This window comes from Rana temporaria, chromosome 8 (genome assembly GCF_905171775.1).
Source record: "Rana temporaria chromosome 8, aRanTem1.1, whole genome shotgun sequence".
NCBI lineage: Eukaryota > Metazoa > Chordata > Amphibia > Anura > Ranidae > Rana > Rana temporaria.
The window spans coordinates 29,686,821-29,709,572 of record NC_053496.1 but is presented as its reverse complement, the minus strand read 5'-3'; the positions used below and the strand labels follow the sequence as shown (position 1 = coordinate 29,709,572).

The 22,752-nt window shown below is 50.2% G+C and overlaps 1 protein-coding gene across 1 annotated transcript in view; it reads left to right on the top strand.

Annotated features, from left to right (window-relative positions):
- The window catches only part of INPP5F (inositol polyphosphate-5-phosphatase F), a 63,258-nt gene extending 46,629 nt beyond the window's left edge, over nt 1–16,629 (top strand). The window contains exons 14-20 of the mRNA XM_040361466.1: nt 2,294–2,411; nt 2,574–2,772; nt 4,558–4,629; nt 4,777–4,850; nt 5,101–5,229; nt 12,472–12,559; nt 14,942–16,629. Of these exons, the coding sequence (XP_040217400.1) occupies nt 2,294–2,411; nt 2,574–2,772; nt 4,558–4,629; nt 4,777–4,850; nt 5,101–5,229; nt 12,472–12,559; nt 14,942–15,983 (1,722 nt within the window). The 3' untranslated portion in view covers nt 15,984–16,629. The remainder of the gene's footprint in view (nt 1–2,293; nt 2,412–2,573; nt 2,773–4,557; nt 4,630–4,776; nt 4,851–5,100; nt 5,230–12,471; nt 12,560–14,941) is intronic.
- The last annotated feature ends 6,123 nt before the right edge of the window (nt 16,630–22,752 follow it).

The following is a 22,752-nucleotide window of genomic DNA, read 5'->3' as shown; positions in this document are numbered from 1 at the left end:
GGGAAATAACTTTACGCCGGACGTACGACTTACGACTTACGCAAACCGCGTATATTATGCACCGGGCGCAACTACGCTTGTGAATCGGCGTATCCTCCCTCATTTGCATATGTGCATAGAAAATCAATGGGAGCGGCAAATGCAGCCAGCGTAAATATGCGCCCACGATACGACGGCGTAGGCAAGTTACGTCGGTCGCAGAAAGCCTATTTTTAGGCGTATCTCAGATTGTGGGCGTGGCGCTTCTGTACCCGCTGGAGCTCTCTTCCCCACAATTATATTACAGTAACACACACATTGTACATTATCCACTTAAGCCCCGGACCTTTAGGCAGCTAAATGCCCAGGCCAGGTTTTGCGATTCGGCACTGCGTCGCTTTAACAGACAATTGCGCAGTCGTGCGACTTGGCTCCCAAACAAAATTGGCGTCCTTTTCCCCCCCCACAAATAGAGCTTTCTTTTGGTGGTATTTGATCACCTCTGCGGTTTTTATTTTTTGCGCTATAAACAAAAATAGAGCGACAATTTTGAAAAAAATGCAATATTTTTTACTTTGCTATAATAAATATCCCCCAAAAACATATATACATTTTTTTTTTTCCTCGGTTTTGGCCGATACGTATTCTTCTACATATTTTTGGTAAAAAAAAAACGCAATAAGTGTTTATCGATTGGTTTGCGCAAAATTTATAGCGTTTACAAAATAGGGGATAGTTTTATTGCATTTTTATTAAATTTTTTTTTTTTACTACTATTGGCGGCGATCAGCGATTTTTTTCGTGACTGCGACATTATGGCGGACACTTCGGACAATTTTGACACATTTTTGGGACCATTGTCATTTTCACAGCAAAAAATGCATTCAAATTGCATTCTTTATTGTGAAAATGACAGTTGCAGTTTGGGAGTTAACCACAGGGGGCGCTGTAGGAGTTGGGGTTCACCTAGTGTGTGTTTACAACTGTAGGGGGGTGTGGCTGTAGGTCTGACGTCATCGATCGAGTCTCCCTATAAAAGGGATCACTCGATCGATACGCCGCCACAGTGAAGCACGGGGAAGCCGTGTTTACATACGGCTCTCCCCGTTCTTCAGCTCCGGGGAGCGATCGCGACGGAGCGGCTATAAACGTATAGCCGCGCCGTCGTCCCGGATCGCTCCCCGAGGTAAGCCGCACGCAGCAGGGGGGGGGGGGGTCCCGATCGGACCCCCCACCCGCTAGAAGGCAAGGACGTATATATACGCCCATCTGCCTGTATGTGCCATTCTGTGGACGTAAATAGGCGTGCGGCAGGCGTTAAGTGGTTAAATACTACTGTAATGGAGTGGATTATAGAATTTTACAAGCATTTTAAACAAGGGGTTATTTTCGTGGGTAGGGCTTATATTGCAGCCCTCCTGGAAAATAACGCTAGGTCTTATTTTCGGGGAAACGCGGTAGTACATTATCTATATCGGTGATCGTTAACTTGTGATCTGCCTGACTTTTTCTGCTCATCAGCTCTCCTTAGGCCCCTTTCACATTGAGGAGTTTTTCAGGCGGTAAAACGCTAAAAATAGCGCTGCTATCCCGCCTGAAAAACTCCTGCACTGCAGACTCAATGTGAAAGCCCGAGGGCTTTCACACTGAGGCGATGCGCTGGCGGGAGACAAAAAAATCTCCTGTCAGCAGCATCTTTGGAGCGGTGAGAGGAGCGGCATGTATACCGCTCCTTCACCGCTCCTTCCCATTGAAAACAATGGGAACCGCGGCAATACCGCCCGCAATGCGCCTCTATAGAGGCGCATTGCGGGCGGTATTAACTCTTTATCGGCCGCTAGCGGGGGTTAATACCGCACCGCTAGCGGCTGAATCCCGTGGTAATCCCGGCGGTATAGCGCCGCTATATTTAGCGGCGTTATACCGCAACCGCAGCTCCTGCCTCAGTCTGAAAGGGGCCTTATTGTATTTTATGCGTGGCGCGAGACCATTCCTCTTCCAGTATGGCCCAGGAAGGTCAAAGTTTGGACACCCCTGCTTTTAATTTTTTTTTTTGCCCACCTGACTAATTTTTCTAATGTTTTTAAAAATAAGTATCCTAATATGTTGGCCTTGTAAATAAAGCGTGTGTAAGAAGCCCGTCCACAGCAGTGGTGCAGATTGACACCGATCTTTGTGTATTGGGAGGTTGACCTGTAATAAAGCAGTGTGTCACTGGAAGGGTGAACAGTTGTGGTGCACAGTGACCTTGATCTCTTATATAATGTTGGGAAGGTTGACATTGTTTTTTTTTTAATTTGGAATGTCCCCACAGGGGGATTTCACTCGCACTGGAGAGAGGAGACTGGCTGGTGTAATGAAGGACGGAGTAAACTCTGCCAATCGATATTACCTAAACCGGTTCAAAGATGCGTACCGACAGGCTGTGATAGGTAAGAGGTGTGCACAGGACTTTGTAAGACTTGATATGCGCATGTCATGTGACCTCTGAGTGTCGCCTGACCTGCATGGTTCTTGCCATGGTATATTAGGTTTGCTGTCACAGTCAGACTGTATGAAATGTAGCTGCTCATGTCTGGTTGCGTTTTCTGCAGATCTGATGCAGGGGGTCCCAGTGACAGAAGATCTTTACTCCATATTCACTAAAGAGAAGGAACACGAGGCTCTCCACAGACAGAGCCAGAGGAACCACCAGGAGCTCATCAGCCAGCTGCTTCAGAACTACATGCAGATCCTGTTGCCGGACAGTGAGAAGTTCCATGGCGGCTGGGCACTTATCGACTGCGACCCCAGGTGTGTGTGCGTGTGCGTGCAGCAATAAACTTACCTTGACATGATGCTGCCCACACTGAAGGCCTTCAACTTTGTTGTGATTGCTACGTTTAATTTATCATCATACCAAGCAAGAGCAAAGACAGCGTAGAACCGATAGAATGTCCAATGGTGTAGTCAGAGCTCATATAGTGGATTCCTGTATTATTCGCTATAGTGTCCTCCCAGCCCCACGTTGTCTGTTCCCTGGGTGAGACCTACTCACAGATGACATGTTTCCCTGTCCTGTTAACTATTCCTATAGTCTTATAGCTGCATTAGTACTTATCTTTATACACTTTTTTTTTTTCATACGAGTAGCGTCCTCTGATTCCTCTTGTATTGTATTGTATTGTATTGTAACCCTACTGTCTGCCTTCAGGCTGTAAAGCACTGCACAAACTGTTGGGGCTATAGAAATCCTATATAATATGGTGTGACAGTTCTGCCTCTACAATGTGAGTTTTTTTAAAAAGCCCTTTAAACCAAATCAGAGAATCACTTGGGCCGATCGTCTCCTCGATGTATAGTAATCATTCCCAGCCGCTTTCACCGTCTAAGTAGTCCCTTTCCTTAGTTTGCACACAGCTGCCTTTACAAGTTGCTTTACTTTCTGCCCCAGTCACTTGGAGTTAGATTGTGTTTTACTTCTCTGCCCTCTGGTGTGGAGGTTGGGGGTGGGGGGGAGGGTGTACTCCGCCCTGTAGTGTGTGGTCTGTAAAGGAGAGTGTGATGTCTAAGGATAGAGGATCCTAGCATGGAGTCTGGGAGGGATGTATTCTGCCCGCTAGAATCAGGTCTAGGTGTATGTGGTGTGCCTTCTAGCGTGCAGTCTGTGCGAGATGTGCGCTGTGCCCTCTAGCGTGTTGGGCGCTGTGCCCTCTAGAACCAGGTCTAGGTGGATGTGGTGTGCCATCTAGCGTGCAGTCTGGGTGGGATATGCGTTGTGCCCTCTAGCGTGTTGGGCGCTGTGCCCTCTAGCGTGCAGTCTGAGCGGAATGTGGTGTGCAGTCTTTAGGCCAGACGTGCTGTGCAGTCTGGGTGGAACGCTTTGTGCCCTCTAGCGTGCGGTCTGGGCGGGGGACGCGCTGTGCCCTCTAGCGTGCAGTCTGAGCAGGATGTGGTGTGCAGTCTTTAGACCAGCCGTGCTGTGCAGTCTGGGTGGAACTCTTTGTACCCTCTAGCGTGCAGTCTGGGCGGGATGTGCGCTGTGCCCTCTAGCATGTTGGGCGCTGTGCCCTCTAGCGTGCAGTCTGAGCGGAATGTAGTGTGCAGTCTTTAGGCCAGACGTGCTGTGCAGTCTGGGTGGAACGCTTTGTGCCCTCTAGCGTGCGGTCTGGGCGGGGGACGCGCTGTGCCCTCTAGCGTGCAGTCTGAGCAGGATGTGGTGTGCAGTCTTTAGACCAGCCGTGCTGTGCAGTCTGGGTGGAACTCTTTGTACCCTCTAGCGTGCAGTCTGGGCGGGATGTGCGCTGTGCCCTCTAGCATGTTGGGCGCTGTGCCCTCTAGCGTGCAGTCTGAGCGGAATGTAGTGTGCAGTCTTTAGGCCAGACGTGCTGTGCAGTCTGGGTGGAACGCTTTGTGCCCTCTAGCGTGCGGTCTGGGCGGGGGACGCGCTGTGCCCTCTAGCGTGCAGTCTGGGCGGGATGTGTGCTGTGCTCTAGTGCTGATAGTAGCTTCTGCCTTTCTGCCTATTTTATGGAAATGGTTGTACCAATAATTGCTCTCTTGTAGTCTTCTAATATGGTGTCTCATTTTTTTATGTAGCCTCATTGATGCCACTCACAAAGATGTTGAGGTCCTCCTGCTGCTCTCAAATTGTGCTTATTATGTGGCCTAGTAAGTGACAAACATACATCCTTCCTCCTTCAATTTCTTCTACTCCACTGCCTGTCCCTTCTCATAACGTCGTGTCCCTGAGCAGTGGCCATTTTGGGGGAATTCGGCTATGCCCGTCGCTAACTGTTTGTTTCTGCTTTTGTTCAGCTATGATGATGAGGTGGACAAAGTGAACCAATATCAGCGCTTAAGTTTGGATGACTTGGAAAAGATTGAGATTGGTAAGTCTTGTGTTTGCTGGACATGAAATTGACAAAAGTTGCTCTTTGTGACCGGCTTAGGCCGAGCCTTTCCTCCGTTATGTGGTTCTGTTGGCGTCCCATCCATTTTTCTTCCAGGTTCCCCGTTCTTCAGTTGTGCTTCTGCTCTTGTGTTCTTTATTCCTGCTCTGTCCAGCTCCATCTTTTTCTGTCCTCTCCTTGGCATCTTTTGCAATCTGTTGCTGTATTGTAATGTTTTTCTCTGGTTCAGGCCCTGAACCTACCTTTTTTGGGAAGCCCAAATTCTCATGTATGCGGCTGCACTACAGACACAAGGGGATCAGCGGCTACTTCCACACATTGAGGGCTGTGGCCCGGAGCCCCGAAGAAGATGGAAAAGGTAAATCAAAATTATTTTGAGATTTACATTAAACTGCCAGAAAGAGGAGGAGGGGAGAGGCTCATGGGAGCTTGCTGTCTAAAGAGGGCCTGTAATTGTTTGGTGTACATATGTTCTCCATACAAAGATGCATCTTTTAAGACTGGCCTTTCCAAAGCTTACACCTGTTAATGTAGCTTATAGTTAATGAGATTCTTGGAAATCTCAGATTAATCACATCTCAAATTAAGTCGGGAAGCCATATTGGCATATTACATACACAGGATCCTGCATCACTACACAATGGTTTTGCTTTACTGCTCCTTCTCGTAGTACAAGTCTGAGTCAACTGACCTGCTGAAAAGAATGCACTCCCTGTGTGGCTGTTTATAATCTTGGCAATTGTTAAGCGGTGAGCCCGCATGATTGTAGTGGATTGAAACCTGCAAATATGTCATCATCGGACCAAAATTTATGTAACGAACACTAAAATAATTTCTCTAAATACAAGCACACTTAAAGCGGAGTTCCAGCCACAATTTCACTTTTTAAATATAAATACCCCTGTAATACACAAGCTTAATGTATTCTAGTAAAGTTAGTCTGTAAACTAAGGTCAGTTTTGTTAGGTTGTTACAGCATTTAGACACTTTATAAAATAGAAATGGACTGGGGCCATCTTAAGTGTGGGCATCATGAAGCCAGACTGTATGACTTCCTGGATTTCAGCCTTGCAGATCTCGCACATGCTCAGTGCTGCACAAGCAGTGTAATATGTTTCAGATCAGGTTTCAGCACCTGTACTGTCCAAGTCACATGATTCTTCGAGACTGGGGAGTGCACAGACTCCTGGAAAGTTACACCCACTACATTCCCAGGAGTCTGTGCGGTGTAGGTTAGGAAGCTTAAGCACCTAGGTGCAGGAAGTGGGAAGATTAACTATTCTGCCTAGCAACAACACTTTGAAGGCATCTAAAAAAACAATTTTTCTCTTTCGTTCATAGACGGACACAGCATTCTTTGACATTAGGGTTATATCCGCTTTCACTAGGAGAGTTTAGGCAGAAAAAAAGCACTTAAAGTGTTAACAAACACAAACCTCAGTGCAGCTCCTCCCAGGGGGCGTGGCCCCCCCGGTATAACCCACACCCTGCTCTAACAGCCTCAGTTTTTTCCTGCCTAACGTCAGGAGAGTCAGGCACTCTGGAGTTCCTGTACTCTGGAGATTTTTTTCTTGCGATTTTCTCGCTTTTTATTATTTTGTTCCTGCATTTTTTGGAATCCTGTGATTCTTCTATCAACAGCCGACTGGGTGACAGGCTGGGTCCTCGGCCCTTGTAGTCCCCCCAGGTTCGGCCTTCGAGCGTGTGCCGGCCCTTAGCTCAGCTTTGGGACGTCCACGACAGGCCCCATTGCTCCAGGGGCGGCCGGGGAACTTCGGTTCTAGGGCACACATATGACCGGTCTCTATGGCCTTGTCACAGTGTGTCTGGCCGACAGCCATGCCGTTTAGCGGACGTTGGATCTGTCTGGGATACCTCCAGCCGGTGGTCGCAGGACGGGTAAGTAGTGGCCTCTTGCTCAGGTAAGTGGTCTGGCTGGAATTTTCCCCTGGGGAGGTCGACTGAGGGTTTGCCCTGCTTTCCTCTCTCCCTTTTTTCCTCTCCCTCCTTCCCAGTTTCTGGGTGACGGCCGTGAGGTGGGGGCCCCGCTTGGGGGGCTCAGTCTGACCTGGGGGCTGCTACTGCTGTGGGTGCTGTGTTTTTCTGGGCTGCCATATGTGCGGAGGGGGTCCTGTGGGCCTGTGTACTGCGTGTGTCACTGGGGCTTTGCTGTGTGTTTTTTTGAAAAAAACACCGTTTTCGGGCGCCATTTTGCCGCTGACGGCGGTGTTTTATGGCGCAGTTGTAATTGCGGTGGCCATTTTCTCGGAGCCCGCAGACATATCGGCGGCCATCTTGATACAGCTCTTGTGCCTAGGATGACGGCGCGTACGGCTCTGCACTTTTTCCTTTTGGATGGCGCGGCACAGGCAGCGTTTTTGGCTCTCGGCAGCGGCGGTCTGGTCGGACGGTGAGTCCTCCGGGGGGGGGGGGGTTTCCCTGTTCTCTGTGGTGGCTGGGGGGATGTCCTGTGGAGCCTGCCAGTACTAGGGGATGTTAACCCTTAGTGTCCCTGTTCCTGCGGCCTCCAGGGATGCTGTGCTGGCAGTCCCTGAGGCGTTTTGGGTCAGGATGGGAGTGTTGGAGGGATGTGGGAATTGCACTTGTTCCCCCCTCTGCCTCTCTCTGGGTATTTTTTCTGACAGGGAATCAGGCCTCGCTGAGGCGTCTGGTTTTGTTTTTTTGTCAGTAGCTGCTGGCTGAAGTCCACACGGACTGTGAGGATGGCCCTGTTTCAGGGTCAGCACTTGATGGTGCTGTTGTTGGGGCTCTTAACACTGCGGTGCGGGTTACCATGGTTAGCTATGGTGGTTTCGGAGGTGGCATCAGTGGTGTCAGTCCCTTTTGGGTTCCGTGCCGCCCCGCACCGCAATATGTGTTTTTTCCTTGTGTTCCATGTCTGGAATATGTTGTGCCAAGGATTGGGATCAGTCGCAGGGTACAAAATGCTTTGCTGTCTGTCCCCTCTTTTCTGGGGAGGATTCCTGTATCGGGGTGTCTCTCTCTCTCTCCCCCCCCGCCCCCTGTGTTCAGCTGGGTAGCTTGTTTTTGAAACAAGGCTGCCACATTACCTGGGGAAGGGGCTCCCGCTTTTGGGGACCCCGCTGATAGGGGTGCTGTGAATGTGGTCGCTCCATATTCACAGCGGGGGGGGGGGCGCGGTGGTGAGTCCGGTTTTGGCCGGGACTCTAATGTCGCAGACGTTTCCCGGACGGGGAGCTGGAGGCGCAGAATGCTTCTATGACCTGCGTGGTCCTGACCGACCAGTTGGTACTAGGTCAGATATTTGTCTGTGTGTCGACCCCGGATATGCTCCCCTTGCTCTCCAGGGCATCCGCCTGCGCCATGTTTTCTGCCCTGCCTTGTATGGCTGGGGGTTGGTCTGCGGACGGTCTTTTCAGTAGTCCCTGGTGGTATTGCCCTGTGGGGGTGTACGCAGGGGTGTCTCTGATTGTCATCATAAAGGATGCCACGGGCGGTGTGAGCACTCTGCTCCCGCAATCTAAAAGAGGGTAGGTGCCTCACTGTAGGCGAGGGCCCTCATTTACTGTTCCCCATGCGTTTTTTGGTTTTCGCCCGCCAAGTGCGGCAGGAAAACATTTTCAGGGGGCTAGGACGTCCACTGAGGACACAGGCGCCCCGGGTGCCGCAAGCCTGCTTCCGCTTGGAGGTTTGCCTCCGCTCGCATCTCGGGTGGGGGGCTGGCTCCGCGAATTCGCGGCTCGGTGGAGGTCTCTCCTCTCTGACTGTTGGGGTTGCGAGGTAGTTTCCTCTGAGTGTGAGACAGGATTTCTCTCTTGTCTACCAAACGGGTTTTTTTCCCTCCATCCTCTGGCTCGCCGGTTGGCTCTGTCAGGGGCTGTCCAGGATCTTTTGGTCAGGGCAGTGATTGTGCCAGTTCCCTCGTGGAACAGGCTCCGTGGTTTTTCGCCAATCTGTTTTTGGGGTCCCCAAAGGAGGACGGGGTCCGTCCAATCCTGGGCCTCAGGCCTTTGTTTGTTTTTTTGTAAAAGTGCAAACTTTAAGGATGAGGTTTTTCTGGCGTCTTTGGATGCCGTGAACGCGTACCTGCATGTTCCCATATGCTCAAAGCACCAGAGTTTCTGGACTTTGCGGTCAGGGGGGACCATTTTTCATTGTGGCCCTCCCGCTCGGCTTGGTGTCGACACCACAGGTTTTCACCGAGGTGCTCGTTCCGACACTGGCCCGGCTGTGGCAGCGGGGGTTTGTTATTGTGGGATGTCTGTACGACATTCTCCTACGAGCTTCCTCGAGCTCTGAATTAGTGGTGCCATGTCTGTCACGTGTCAGACTCTCCAAGAGTTTGGCTGACTTCTGTTTTGTCCAGAAGTCAGTGTTGGTCCCGTCTCAGGGACTGGAATTCCTGGGACTAGTCCTGGATTCCGCCGGGGCGAAAAAAATTTTCTCCTGACGGAAAGAATTCAGAGTCTGCAATCTGCTGGGCAGCAGTTGTCGACCTAGTAGTGGTCATCTCTGCGATTCTGCATGAGGGTTCTGGGTCTGACGATGGCCTCTGTCGAGGCGGTTCCGTATGCCAAATTCCAAGCCAGGGTGCTACAGAGGGAACTGCTGTCTCGTGGGGACAAGCTTCCGTCATCCCTGGATTACCAGGTTCAGTTGAGTCACCTGGTCCCTGGTGTGGTGGCTGACTTTTCCGGTGCTTCGGGCTGGAAAGGCTTTTCTGCCATGTCACTGGACAATGGTCGCGACGGATGCCAGCTTCTCCGGTTGGGGAGGGTTTTTTTTGGGGCACCCAGTCAGCCCTGTGGCGCTGGACTCAGGTGGAGTCCCACCTACCAATCGGTGTCCTGGATCAGGCTTTGCCTTACCTGGTGGTCCCTGGATCTACAGGGCTGACCATTCAGGACCCTGTCCGACAACGCTGTGGCGTACGTCGACCATCTGGGAAGCACACGGAGTTCTGTTGCAGCGACGAGGGTCGCGCACATCCTTCGGTGGGCCGAAAGGTCCGTTCCAGCTCTATCGGCCGTGTACATTCCGGGAGTATGGAATTGGCGGGCCGACTCCTGAGTCGGACTGCGCTAGACCAAGGAGAGTGGTCTCTCCACCCGTAGGGGTTTTCAGTGTCTGTGCCGAAAGTGGGGCACTCCATGCGTGGACCTTCTAGCGTCCCGCCTCAACCGGAAGGTGCCATGTTTTTTGGCCAGGTCAAGGGACCCATGGGCAGACGCGTCAGGCGCGTTGGTGGCTCCTTGGGGTCACTGTCGCCTACTTTAAACCTTCCCTCCTCGGTAGCTTCTTCCTCGACTGCTGCGCAGAGTGGAAGCCGAGGGAATTCTATCAATCCTGATTGCCCCAGATTGGCCGCGTCGCTCATGGTACGCGGACCTGGTGCGTCTGATGGCAGACACCCCCTAGCGTCTTCCCCTGGGGGTTGATCTTCTGTTACAGGGTCCGATCATCCACCCTGTTTTTTACAGCCACTGGCTTAGCGGCGTGGCTGTTGAGAGCCTGGGGCTGTGGGCCCGAGGCCTATTGGGCTTAGTGGTCTCTACCGTGCTGCCTGCACGGAAGTCTACCTCACGTAGGTTTTACATCATACGTGGCGGGCCTGCATCTCTGTGTGTAAGGAGATGAAGTGGCACCCTCGGACATACGTGGTGTCCAGGATTCTGCTGTTTTTTACAGCAGGGAGTGGATCAGGCTCTCGCCTTAAGTACGGTTAGGAGTCAGTTTTCTGCTCTGGCTGTTGCTTTCGATGAGCCTTGGCGTCGCACTCCTTGGTGCGTACGTCTGGTCTGGGGGTCTGGCATGTGGCCCCTCCACTACCCCCATGGGACTTGAAGTTAGTCCTTTCGGTTCTTCTGGATGCTCCCTTTGTGGACATTCGGGAGGTTTTTTTGTTGACTGTCACAAAAGGGGAGCAGGTTTAGCTCAGCGCTAGAGTACCTGCCCTTCATGCATTTGACTCTGGGTGCTAGCCCAGGAAGGTCTGCGTCGTCACGTGGCCATGGCTCAGCGTGGGCATTTCCACTGTGATTTTTTCTGGTAGCAATTACCTCGATCAGACGAGTGTTTGTCTGTTCTGGCGGCCTTGTCTGCAAGGCTCCCTACTTGGTCATCCATAAGGATGAGGTGGTGCTGCGACCGCAGCCGTCTTTTCTCCCCGGGGTCGTTTCGGCTTTTCACGTTGATGATGACATTGTTCTTCCATCCTTATGTCCTTGGCCGAAATGCAGGGAGGCGGCCACTTTACATCCTCTGGATGTGATTCGGGCCCTACGAGTGTACTTATCTGCTACGATTCCGTTCCGAAAGTCGGACTCACTGTTCGCGTCGCTGGCTGGTCCTACAAGGGGGCCTGGTAGTCTCGTCAGCCACCCCTTTTTCGGGATGGATCCGACGAATTGTGCTTCAGGCCTATGCCCTGAAGGGGCTGGCGCCTCCCTTTTGGGTTACGGCGCATTCGACCAGGGCGATCGGAGCCTCTTGGTTTTTCTGGCATCAGGCCTTTGTGTTACAGGGGTATATGGCAGCGACCTGGTCGTCGGTCCACACTTTTTCAAAGTTTTATAAGGTGGATGTGAGTGCATCTTCTGATGCCTCCTTCGGCCGCAGATGTTACAGGCGGCGTTTTATGGTAGGAGTTTCTCCGTTGAGCAACTCCCGGTTTTGTTTGGGGTGTAACCTGTTTTTGCTGTGTTATTTCCCACCCCTCGAATTTTTTGACACTGCTTTGGGACGTCCCTAATGTCAAAGAATGCTGTGTCCGTCTATGAACGAAAGAGAAAATAGGATTTTTATACTCACCGTAAAATCCATTTCTCTGAGTTCATAGACGGACACAGCACCCACCCCTCCTTGGTTTGTACTGCTTGTTACGAACTGAGGCTGTTAGAGCAGGGTGTGGGTTTTTTCCCGGGGGGGGGGGCACGCCCCCTGGGAGGAGCTGCACTGAGGTTTGTGTTTGTTAACACTTTAAGTGCTTTTTTTCTGCCTAAACTCTCCTAGTGAAAGCGGATATAACCCTAATGTCAAAGAATGCTGTGTCCGTCTATGAACTCAGAGAAATGGATTTTACGGTGAGTATAAAAATCCTATTTTTTCTTAAAGGACTAATGAATTTTTTTTTAAAACTACTGATGTAATGTTATATTTATGGGTGGAACTCCACTTTAAAGCTGGGCAATTTTTTTTTTTTTTTTTTTCTATCCCTGTCCCCACACTGCACGGGTTATCTGCTCCATTTTGTCTATTGGAGAGAGGAGCGGAGATTCACTTACCTGATCCTCCCAGCACAAAACCGCTCTGGCACCCCCGTGCTACAGCAGTCTTGAATAGTGGACTGTTCCTGACATTGTGTCACCCAGAACAGTCCACCGCTGGACGTGGGAAAGTACAGTTTTCTGTATTGGGGGAGTGTAAGCTTTGTGCTAACCCCCCCTAAAAAAGGAGCAGTTAACCCATACAGTGCAGGCACAGCCCCACTGCATAGGGGGCAAAAAAATCCCCAGAGATGGGCTTTATTTATGCTCGCATTTTTATTTAAAGCCATGTGCAGTTCCTTTACTTACATCTTTCTACAGTCTCAGCCAGAATCTGTTTGTTTGATTTACAGACACATTGCTGTGTATAGCGGAGATGCTGCGGATTACCAAACAAGCCATGGAGTCAGATGTCCCCATCGTTGAGAAGAAACTAGAGAGGTGAGGAGGTGGCTGATGATATGTAGCTGAAGGAGATGGATGTGTATCATTATGTATTTAATATCTGCCCCCACCATGGTGGTAGAACATGAAGTATCATAGACCAGCTTTAACATGGTGTTCAGTCCGTTATCTGATACTGGTAAGATCAGGCATGCCGTGTGGGGCATAATTATTATGTTTCTGGTTTTAGTCCTCCTGATATAAATGTTGTAGTTTAGGTGAAAATATGCTATGTGTGTATAGATTGGCCCAATATTTCACTTTTTGGTGTGATTGGAGGCATCGGCATGATGTCATGTGAATGAAGAGGTTTGTTTGGTATCTCAACCTCCAGTATGCTTGAGAGTATTGGTGTCACACTCTTTGGTGTCATTTGAAGGGATTGGAATGGTGGCGTAGGTTTCTAGTGTGAAGGGATCAGCATGGCATGATTGAAGAGATCGCCTTGTAGCTTGTAGTTTGTAGTTTTTGGTATGAAGGGATCTGCATGGTGGCATGCTCCCTGGTGTGAATGTCCAGTGTGCATGAAAGGATTGGCGGCTCACTTTTTGGTGTGATTGAAGGAATCAGCATGGCGTCATGCACTTGGTGTGATTGAAGAGATCGCTTTATTACTTCTAGTGTATGGAATGAAGGGATTGGCATGGTATGCTCCCTGGTGTGAATGAAGGGATTGGACCAGGGCCCTCTAGTATGCATGAAGAGATGGGTGGCTTACTTATTGGTGTGATTGAAGGGATCAGCATGGTCTCATGCTCTTGGCGTGATTGAAGGGATCGCTTTGTTGCTTGTAATTTCTGGTATGAACGGATCCGCATTGTGTTAAGCTCCCTGGTGTGAATGAAGGGATTGGGTGAGGGTTTTGCTCTCCAGTATGCACAAAGAGATTGGGGGCTCGGTTTTTGGTGTGATCGAAGGGATCAGCATGGTGTCATGCTCTGGGTGTGACTGAAAGGATCTGCCTGTTTGTAGTTTCTCTTACGAAGGGATTGCCAGATTGCCATGGTTTAGTTTGTGATTTGAAAGGATTGGCCTTGTGTGTAGCTCTTAGCGTGATTGAAGGGATCGCTTTGTTTGTGTTTAGTGAAGGGATTGGGTTAGGGCTCTCTAGTATGCATCAAGGGATTGGTGGCTCACGTTTGGGTGCGATTGAAGGGATCAGCATGGTCTCATGCTCTGGGTGTGACTGAAGGACTGCTTGTTTGGAGTTCCTCTTACGAAGAGATCGCCATGGTTTAGTTTATGATATGAAAGGATTGGCCTTGTGTTACTCTCTTGGTGTGATTGTAGGAATGTGCTTTGTGTTTGTAGTTACTGGTATGAAGGGATTGCTTTGGTGTTGTAGTTTCTATTATAAGAGATTGGCATGGTGTCAGGCTTTCCAGTATACATGAACGGATTAGCGTGGTTCTTTGATTACAGTATACAGAATCGCATGGTGTCCTAGTCTGTTCGGGAGTTGCGCTTCCCATGTCCCCCTTAGATCAGTGGTTCTCAACCTTTCTAGTGCCGTGAACCCTTAATAAAATTTCCCAAGTTGTGGGGACCCCTAACAGTAAAATTATTTTCGTAGCGTGGGTTGTTGGCACCCAAGTCAAGACAAGTAATTTGCGCCCCTAACCCACAGACATTTAGCGCTCCCTGAGTCCCTTCCACTCGTACAGTATTAAAACCCCCTTATGGTACATCTTAGGATGTGCCACTCTTTCTCCTCTTTTCTTTACCTTTTTATCTCTCGCTATCCTAATTTCTTTTTTTTTTTCCCCATCCCTCTCTCTAGCCGTCTTTCTTGTTCTTTCTCTCCCCCTTTCTTTGTTTCCTCCCCCTCTTTTTTCCTCTCCCTTCCATGTATTTTCTATTTTATTCCTTCTATTACTCCTTGGTGGGGAGAATGGGATGACGGGGAGTTTTGATCAGCCAACTAAGGTGCTCTTGATCAAGGTCATCTGTGTCTCCGGCTTCTTTGTGTCTCACTGTAGTGACACCTAGGCCGAAATCAGGAGATGGGGTCTCATTCAGCCCCTACCACCTCACATTCCTCACCAGTCAGCCGACCTCTAGTCTTTGCCCCCCAGCCATGCCGTGAACTGAATGGGCAGCTGCAAAAAGGCTGAGTGGGCTGCTGCGGGCTCCAGGAACAGCCCAGCTGGGCAGCCAAGAAAAGGATGGGCAAGCAGTGTGGGCTTCAGGAACAGCCCAGGATTTGGTGACCCCTGGCAAATCATCATTTGACCCCCAGGTTGAGAACCATTGCCTTAGATTGTTTTCAAATTGTCTCTGAAAGTCCCAGGAAAGCAAGCTGTTTTTCTTGTACTGTAATGCAGGTTTGTTTATTGTATGTTCTCCAGATGGTGACTACCTACTTTGTCTCGTTTGTAGGAAGAGCAGCAAACCTCATGAGGATATAATGGGGATCAATTCCAAAAGCCAGAAATTAGGGATGAACAGCATGGGCCTCACTCAGAGCAAGAACTTCTTGATGAGTAAATTTTCCTCCCTTAACCAGAAAGTCAAACAAACCAACATTGGAAGTCTTCGGAAGTTAGGTACATTCAACAAAGCAGAAGTGAAGGGCTTCCTTAAACCCAACCTGCAGGTCAACCTGTGGAAATCTGACAGCAGCCTAGAAAATCCCAGTTCAGAGACCAAAGATCACACAGAGTCAGACTTGGAACTCTCGTCAGACAGCGACTCTTTTCATTCCGATGACTACATTCCTAAATCGGATGACGATAGGCAGATCACAGGCTCCCTAGAGAACATTGACTATGTACTACCTAGCTGTGGCATCATCGCGTCTGGCCCACGATTAGGCAGCCGATCGCATTCTGTCAGTAGCGCTGAGGTAAACCTTCACATTCCTACCGAGATCCAGGTAACCCAGTGTGAAGCATCACCGGAAGAGAATGTTCTCATAGATTTTGGAACACCGATTGCTGCTTACTGCCACCAGTTTGTCCACGATGCCCAGACCAAAGATGGTGACTGCAAGGGTGGTGGTGCTGATACTAAAGAACAAATGGGCCATGTATTATTGAGCAATAATTCCTCACAAACGGCATCTACTGTAATGGACCCAGAAACGGAGCAACTTTCTCGGCCTTCACAGCTTGAGGTATCGGGAAACGACGCTGGCTCCAGATTGTCTGTAGACCTTTCGGCAACCTCTGGCCGGTCCAGCCCTGGATCTGGAGCTTCTCCAGGCGACAGCAATGGCAGTAGAGCCGTCTCACCCTTTGCCAAGATCCGCAGTTCTGTAGTCCAAGTGGCAAACATCACTCACGCTGGACTGGCACAAGGGATTAATTTTGCTGTGGCTAAAGTGCAGAAGTCTCCAGAACCCGAAACTGTTCCAGCCCAGATACCAAATGACTTCAAAGACCTGTTCACACAGTGTCAGACACGAATTATACAAATCTAATGAAGTTGGTGCCGCAATTCCCATCCATATATACGGCATCACTTCCAAGAATGTTTACATTTTTTTTTGCTATAGATCGGAATAATATCAAACCGGGAGCCGGGTGAACCAACACTATTGTATTCAGACTATTCCTTCAACTTCTGTGTTTTGTTTTTCTTAGTAGCAAAAGCACTGTATTTTAGTTACTATTTATTTTTTAGACTTTTATATCTATTGTTACCTGTGAGATGCTGTATATCATTGTGTCACGGACACCTTTTTCCCATTTGCACAGTCTTCCCTCTTTGCCTTATAACTTTCTACAAGATTTCTAGGCATTAAACTCGTCACTGCCTGGCCAGTCAAGTATTCGATGGTCCAACACCCTTTACACTGGAAAGTTCTAGGTACGGGCGCTATTAGAGATTCGGGCCCCTGGCGGTTCTGTAGTAGAATAGAAGTTGTGAACTCCGCTCTCTATAATCTACTATATTTGAACTGTGATAGATTGTGCTCCTGTATCCATCAGCGGTATGTATAACACTGTGTACTTCGTGATGTGCCTCTGTCTCAATGAAATTATTTATTTGTTGTGTGGCTGTTCTATGTCATGAGAGGGAATTATTTTAATAAAAAAAAAAAAGTACTTTAATGTGATACCTTATACAGCATACTGGATGTGGAATTCATAATCAAGGGGCTATTACATTTTTCATTAAGTTAATTTATGAACACTGAAAAAATGAATGTTAGGTTATTTTCTCTCCAGATCAAATGTTACTCATTCATATAGAGTGAATCTGGAAAATACTGCATTAGGCGGGGCTAAAACTACTAATCGACATCATAGAGACGCAGGATGCGCCAGGTCGCTAATTCTAGTCGCAGTTGTGACCTGGCGCCCGGGAATTGTCAAACGCTGCTCTATTTGTGTTGTCCACCTTATACATTGTAAACTGTTGGCGCTATATAAATTGTGTATAATAATAATTAGTTGGCCTGCATACTAGGGTTGTCCCGATACTAGTATCGGTATCGATTCCGAGTATTTGCGGGAGTACTTGTACTCCCGCAAATACCCCCAATACCAAAATAGAATACATGGGGGGGGGGGGGGGAGACATGGCTGGATAATGGTGGGGGGGAGACATGGCTGGATAATGGTGGGGGGGAGACATGGCTGGATAATGGTGGGGGGGGAGACATGGCTGGATAATGGTGGGGGGGGGAGACATGGCTGGATAATGGTGGGGGGGGGGGGGGGAGACATGGCTGGATAATGGTGGGGGGGGAGACATGGCTGGATAATGGTGGGGGGGGGGAGACATGGCTGGATAATGGTGGGGGGGGGAGACATGGCTGGATAATGGTGGGGGGGGGGAGACATGGCTGGATAATGGTGGGGGGGGGGAGACATGGCTGGATAATGGTGGGGGGGGGAGACATGGCTGGATAATGGTGGGGGGGGGAGACATGGCTGGATAATGGTGGGGGGGGGAGACATGGCTGGATAATGGTGGGGGGGGAGACATGGCTGGATAATGGGGGGGGGGGGGAGACATGGCTGGATAATGGGGGGGGGGGAGACATGGCTGGATAATGGTGGTGGGGGGGAGACATGGCTGGATAATGGGGGGGGGGGGGAGACATGGCTGGATAATGGTGGGGGGGGGGGGGGGAGACATGGCTGGATAATGGTGGGGGGGAGACATGGCTGGATAATGGTGGGGGGGAGACATGGCTGGATAATGGTGGGGGGGAGACATGGCTGGATAATGGTGGTGGGGGGGAGACATGGCTGGATAATGGGGGGGGGAGACATGGCTGGATAATGGGGGGGGGGGGACATGGCTGGATAATGGTGGGGGGGAGACATGGCTGGATAATGGTGGGGGGGAGACATGGCTGGATAATGGTGGGGGGGAGACATGGCTGGATAATGGTGGGGGGGAGACATGGCTGGATAATGGTGGTGGGGGGGGGGGAGACATGGCTGGATAATGGTGGGGGGGGAGAGACATGGCTGGATAATGGTGGGGGGGAGACATGGCTGGATAATGGGGGGGGGGAGAGACATGGCTGGATAATGGGGGGGGGGGGGGGAGAGACATGGCTGGATAATGGTGGGGGGGGGGGGGGAGACATGGCTGGATAATGGTGGGGGGGGGGGGGGAGACATGGCTGGATAATGGTGGGGGGGAGACATGGCTGGATAATGGTGGGGGGGAGACATGGCTGGATAATGGTGGTGGGGGGGAGACATGGCTGGATAATGGGGGGAGGAGACATGGCTGGATAATGGGGGGGGGGGGGGACATGGCTGGATAATGGTGGGGGGGAGACATGGCTGGATAATGGTGGGGGGGAGACATGGCTGGATAATGGTGGGGGGGAGACATGGCTGGATAATGGTGGGGGGGAGACATGGCTGGATAATGGTGGTGGGGGGGGGGGGGAGACATGGCTGGATAATGGTGGGGGGGGAGAGACATGGCTGGATAATGGGGGGGGGGGGGACATGGCTGGATAATGGTGGGGGGGGGGGAGACATGGCTGGATAATGGGGGGGGGGGGAGAGACATGGCTGGATAATGGGGGGGGGGGGGAGAGACATGGCTGGATAATGGGGGGGGAGAGACATGGCTGGATAATGGGGGGGGGGGGGAGAGACATGGCTGGATAATGGGGGGGGGGGGGAGACATGGCTGGCTAATGGGGGGGGAGACATGGCTGCATAATGGGGGGGGGAGACATGGCTGCATAATGGGGGGGGGGAGACATGGCTGGATAATAAGGGGGGGGGGGAGACATGGCTGGATAATGGTGGGGGGGGGGGAGACATGGCTGCATAATGGGGGGGGGAGACATGGCTGCATAATGGGGGGGGGGAGACATGGCTGCATAATGGGGGGGGGGAGACATGGCTGGATAATGGTGGGGGGGGGAGACATGGCTGGATAATGGGGGGGGGGAGACATGGCTGGATAATGGTGGGGGGGAGACATGGCTGGATAATGGTGGGGGGGAGACATGGCTGGATAATGGTGGTGGGGGGGGGGAGACATGGCTGGATAATGGTGGGGGGGGAGAGACATGGCTGGATAATGGGGGGGGGGGGGAGACATGGCTGGATAATGGGGGGGGGAGAGACATGGCTGGATAATGGGGGGGGGGGGGAGACATGGCTGGATAATGGGGGGGGAGACATGGCTGCATAATGGGGGGGGGGAGACATGGCTGGATAATGGTGGGGGGGAGACATGGCTGGATAATGGTGGTGGGGGGGGGGAGACATGGCTGGATAATGGTGGGGGGGGAGAGACATGGCTGGATAATGGGGGGGGGGGGGGAGACATGGCTGGATAATGGGGGGGGGAGAGACATGGCTGGATAATGGGGGGGGGGGGAGACATGGCTGGATAATGGGGGGGGAGACATGGCTGCATAATGGGGGGGGGGAGACATGGCTGCATAATGGGGGGGGGGGAGACATGGCTGGATAATGGGGGGGGGGGAGACATGGCTGGATAATGGGGGGGGGGGAGACATGGCTGGATAATAAGGGGGGGGGAGACATGGCTGGATAATGGTGGGGGGGGGGAGACATGGCTGGATAATGGTGGGGGGGGGGGAGACATGGCTGGATAATGGGGGGGGGGAGACATGGCTGGATAATGGGGGGGGGGAGACATGGCTGGATAATGGTGGGGGGGGAGACATGGCTGGATAATGGTGGGGGGGGGAGAGACATGGCTGGATAATGGGGGGGGGGAGAGACATGGCTGGATAATGGGGGGGGGGAGAGACATGGCTGGATAATGGTGGGGGGGGGGAGACATGGCTGGATAATGGTGGGGGGGGGGGAGACATGGCTGGATAATGGTGGGGGGGGGACACATGGCTGGATAATGGGGGGGGGGGAGAGACATGGCTGGATAATGGGGGGGGGGGAGAGACATGGCTGGATAATGGGGGGGGGGGGTATGGCTGCATTTGGGGGGAGACATGGGGGGGGGGGACATGGCTGCATTTGGGGACACATTTAAAAAAAAGTATCGGCGAGTACTTGAAAAAAAAGTATCGGTACTTGTACTCAGTCCTAAAAAAGTGGTATCGGGACAACCCTACTGCATACAGAATGCATTATTTACATGTTAGTATACACAGTGCAGCACACATACAGCTCAGGTCACTGTACAAAGATGTCTGTAAGTGCCTGAGAATGTGTGAGGAGCAATGCCTCATAGGACATGTAGTCCTGGGCAGGAGAAGGTGATTCTACTCTTTCCCACACCCACCTAACAACTGTCCCCGAGACCCCCCCCCCTCAGGAGAGAAGGATCTGGGCCGCTCTGTGCAAAACTATTACACAGAGCAAGTAAGTATAACATGATATTTAAAAAAAAAAAAAAAAAAAAAAACAGGTTAAGGGCTCTCAGCTGGGAAGATCAGCACCTCAACCCAGAGAAGCTGGATGTAAATTAAAGCAGTTGTAAAGGTAGAATGTTTTTTTTCTTTGCACTCTCTGCATTAAAGGGGAAAAAAAAAAACCTTACACATGCAGGCCCCCCTTATACTTCCCTGAGCCCGATCCAGCATTGGGCTCCAGTTGCAGTCCTAGCTTATATTAAGGGCTCATATACACACACAAGACGCGCTAAACGCCATCGCTACAAACGCCCGGTTTAACACGGCTTGATGTGTTTTTAGTTTTAACAGCTTGATTTTACTGCTCCTGGAAGCTCGTTTTTATTATTTTACTACTGCCCCTAAACACCTCTGAAAGTTTGTGTGCATGGACACAAGCTAAAATTGAGGGGCTTTTAGAAGCAGTAAAAAAAGAAAAACACACCTAACAGCTGTAAAAATGTCCTGTGTTCATGAGCCCTAATAAATACTCAAGTTCACAGCCAGAGGACCAAGCAACAACTGTATTGAGAGCAATGCCGGCTCAGCAGTGACCATTATAGATGTCCAAAAAATTATAATAGAAGCTCAATGATTTAAGGAAACAATAAATCTTTGCACTAGGTACCACACACAATGCAATAGATTGTGCAGAAAAAAAACTTGCATTAGATGTTGAACCCTAGGTTCACACCCGTGTGTTTTGCAGAAATGCACTACGGTCTATTTACATTGTTTCCTATGGTGTACGGTCACATCTATCCCTTTAGTGGCCAGTGCATTTTTGGAAAGAGTCGGGGACTTTTTTTTTTGTGTTTTTCCATGTCATAGACTTCAATGAAATCGCAAGTGTTGTGTATGTGATGCGATTGTTTTGATTTTTCTATTTAACCACTTGAGACCCGCGCTATTGACAAAAGACGTCAACAGCGCGGCTCTCAGGTGCCAACTGGACGTCATTTGAAAGCATTACCCGCACGCCACTGGGGGGGGGCGCGCAGCGGGTAAACACTGTCCCGGCGCATAGCTGGGGACCCGATGCGTGTACCCGGGTACACGCGATCGTCGGTAAGACAGCAGGGACGTGGAGCTGTGTGTGTAAACACAGAGCTCCACGTGCTGTCAGAGGAGAGGAGACCGATCTGTGTCTCTTGTACATAGGGACACAGCATCGGTCACCTCCCCCAGTCACCCCCCTCCCCCCACACAGTTAGAACACACCCAGGCTACACATTTAACCCCTTCCTCACCCCCTAGTGTTAACCCCTTCACTGCCAGTCACATTTATACAGTAATTAGTGCATTTTTATAGCACTGATCACTGTATAAATGTGAATGGTGTCAAAAGTGTCCGATACGTCCGTCACAATATCGCAGTCCCAATAAAAATCGCAGATCGCCGCCATTACTAGTAAAATAAAAAAAATCTTAATTCTGTCCCCTATTTTGTAGGCGCTATAACTTATTGCGATTTTTTTTTTTTTACAAAAATACGTAGAAAAATGCGTATCGACCTTAACTGAGAAAAAAAAGTTTTTTTTAAAAAAAATTGGGATATTTATTATAGCAACAAGTAAAAAAAATATATATTTTTTTAAATTGTCGCTCTTTTTTTGTTTATAGCGCAAAAAATAAAAACCGCAGAGGTGATCAAAAACCACCAAAATAAAGCTCTATTTGTGGGGAAAAAAGGACGTCAATTTTGTTTGGGAGCCACGTCGCACGACCGCGCAAATGTCAGTTAAAGCGACGCAATGCCGTAAGCTGAAATTTCGCCTGGGAACGAAGGGGGTTTATGTGCCCAGTAAGCAAGTGGTTAAAACTGTATTTAGCTGGCTGTTAAGGAGGGGGCTGGGAAGCTGGCCACTGCGTTCTTAACAACCGATGAATCATCTGAATGTGAAGGGGAAAAAAAATAAAATAAAAATGCCAGCAAGAAAATAGTGTAGGGTCCCCCAAAAATCATACCAGACCCTTATCTGAGCATGAAGCTGCCCCCCTATATTGTGCATGGGTACATTGTACCCTTATCCATTTACCCAAAAAAGCAGTGAAATCTTGTCATCAGTCTGATGGATCGGATGACAGCGGATATCTCTCCGCTGACATCTGATGCTGCATGGAGTGGCCGTTCAGGACAGGCACACCTGAATGCTCCAACTGTGTGAAAGGGGCATAAGGCCTGTACACACGATCGGATTTTCCGATGGGAATTGGGTATGATGACAGGCTGTTGTCGGAAAATCTGACTGTTTGTACGCTCCATCGGACAATTGTTGTGGGAAATTCCACCAACAAATGTTGGATAGCATGCTCTAAAATTTTCCGACAACAAATGTGTCTTGTCAGATTATCCAATCGTGTGTACACAAGTCCATTG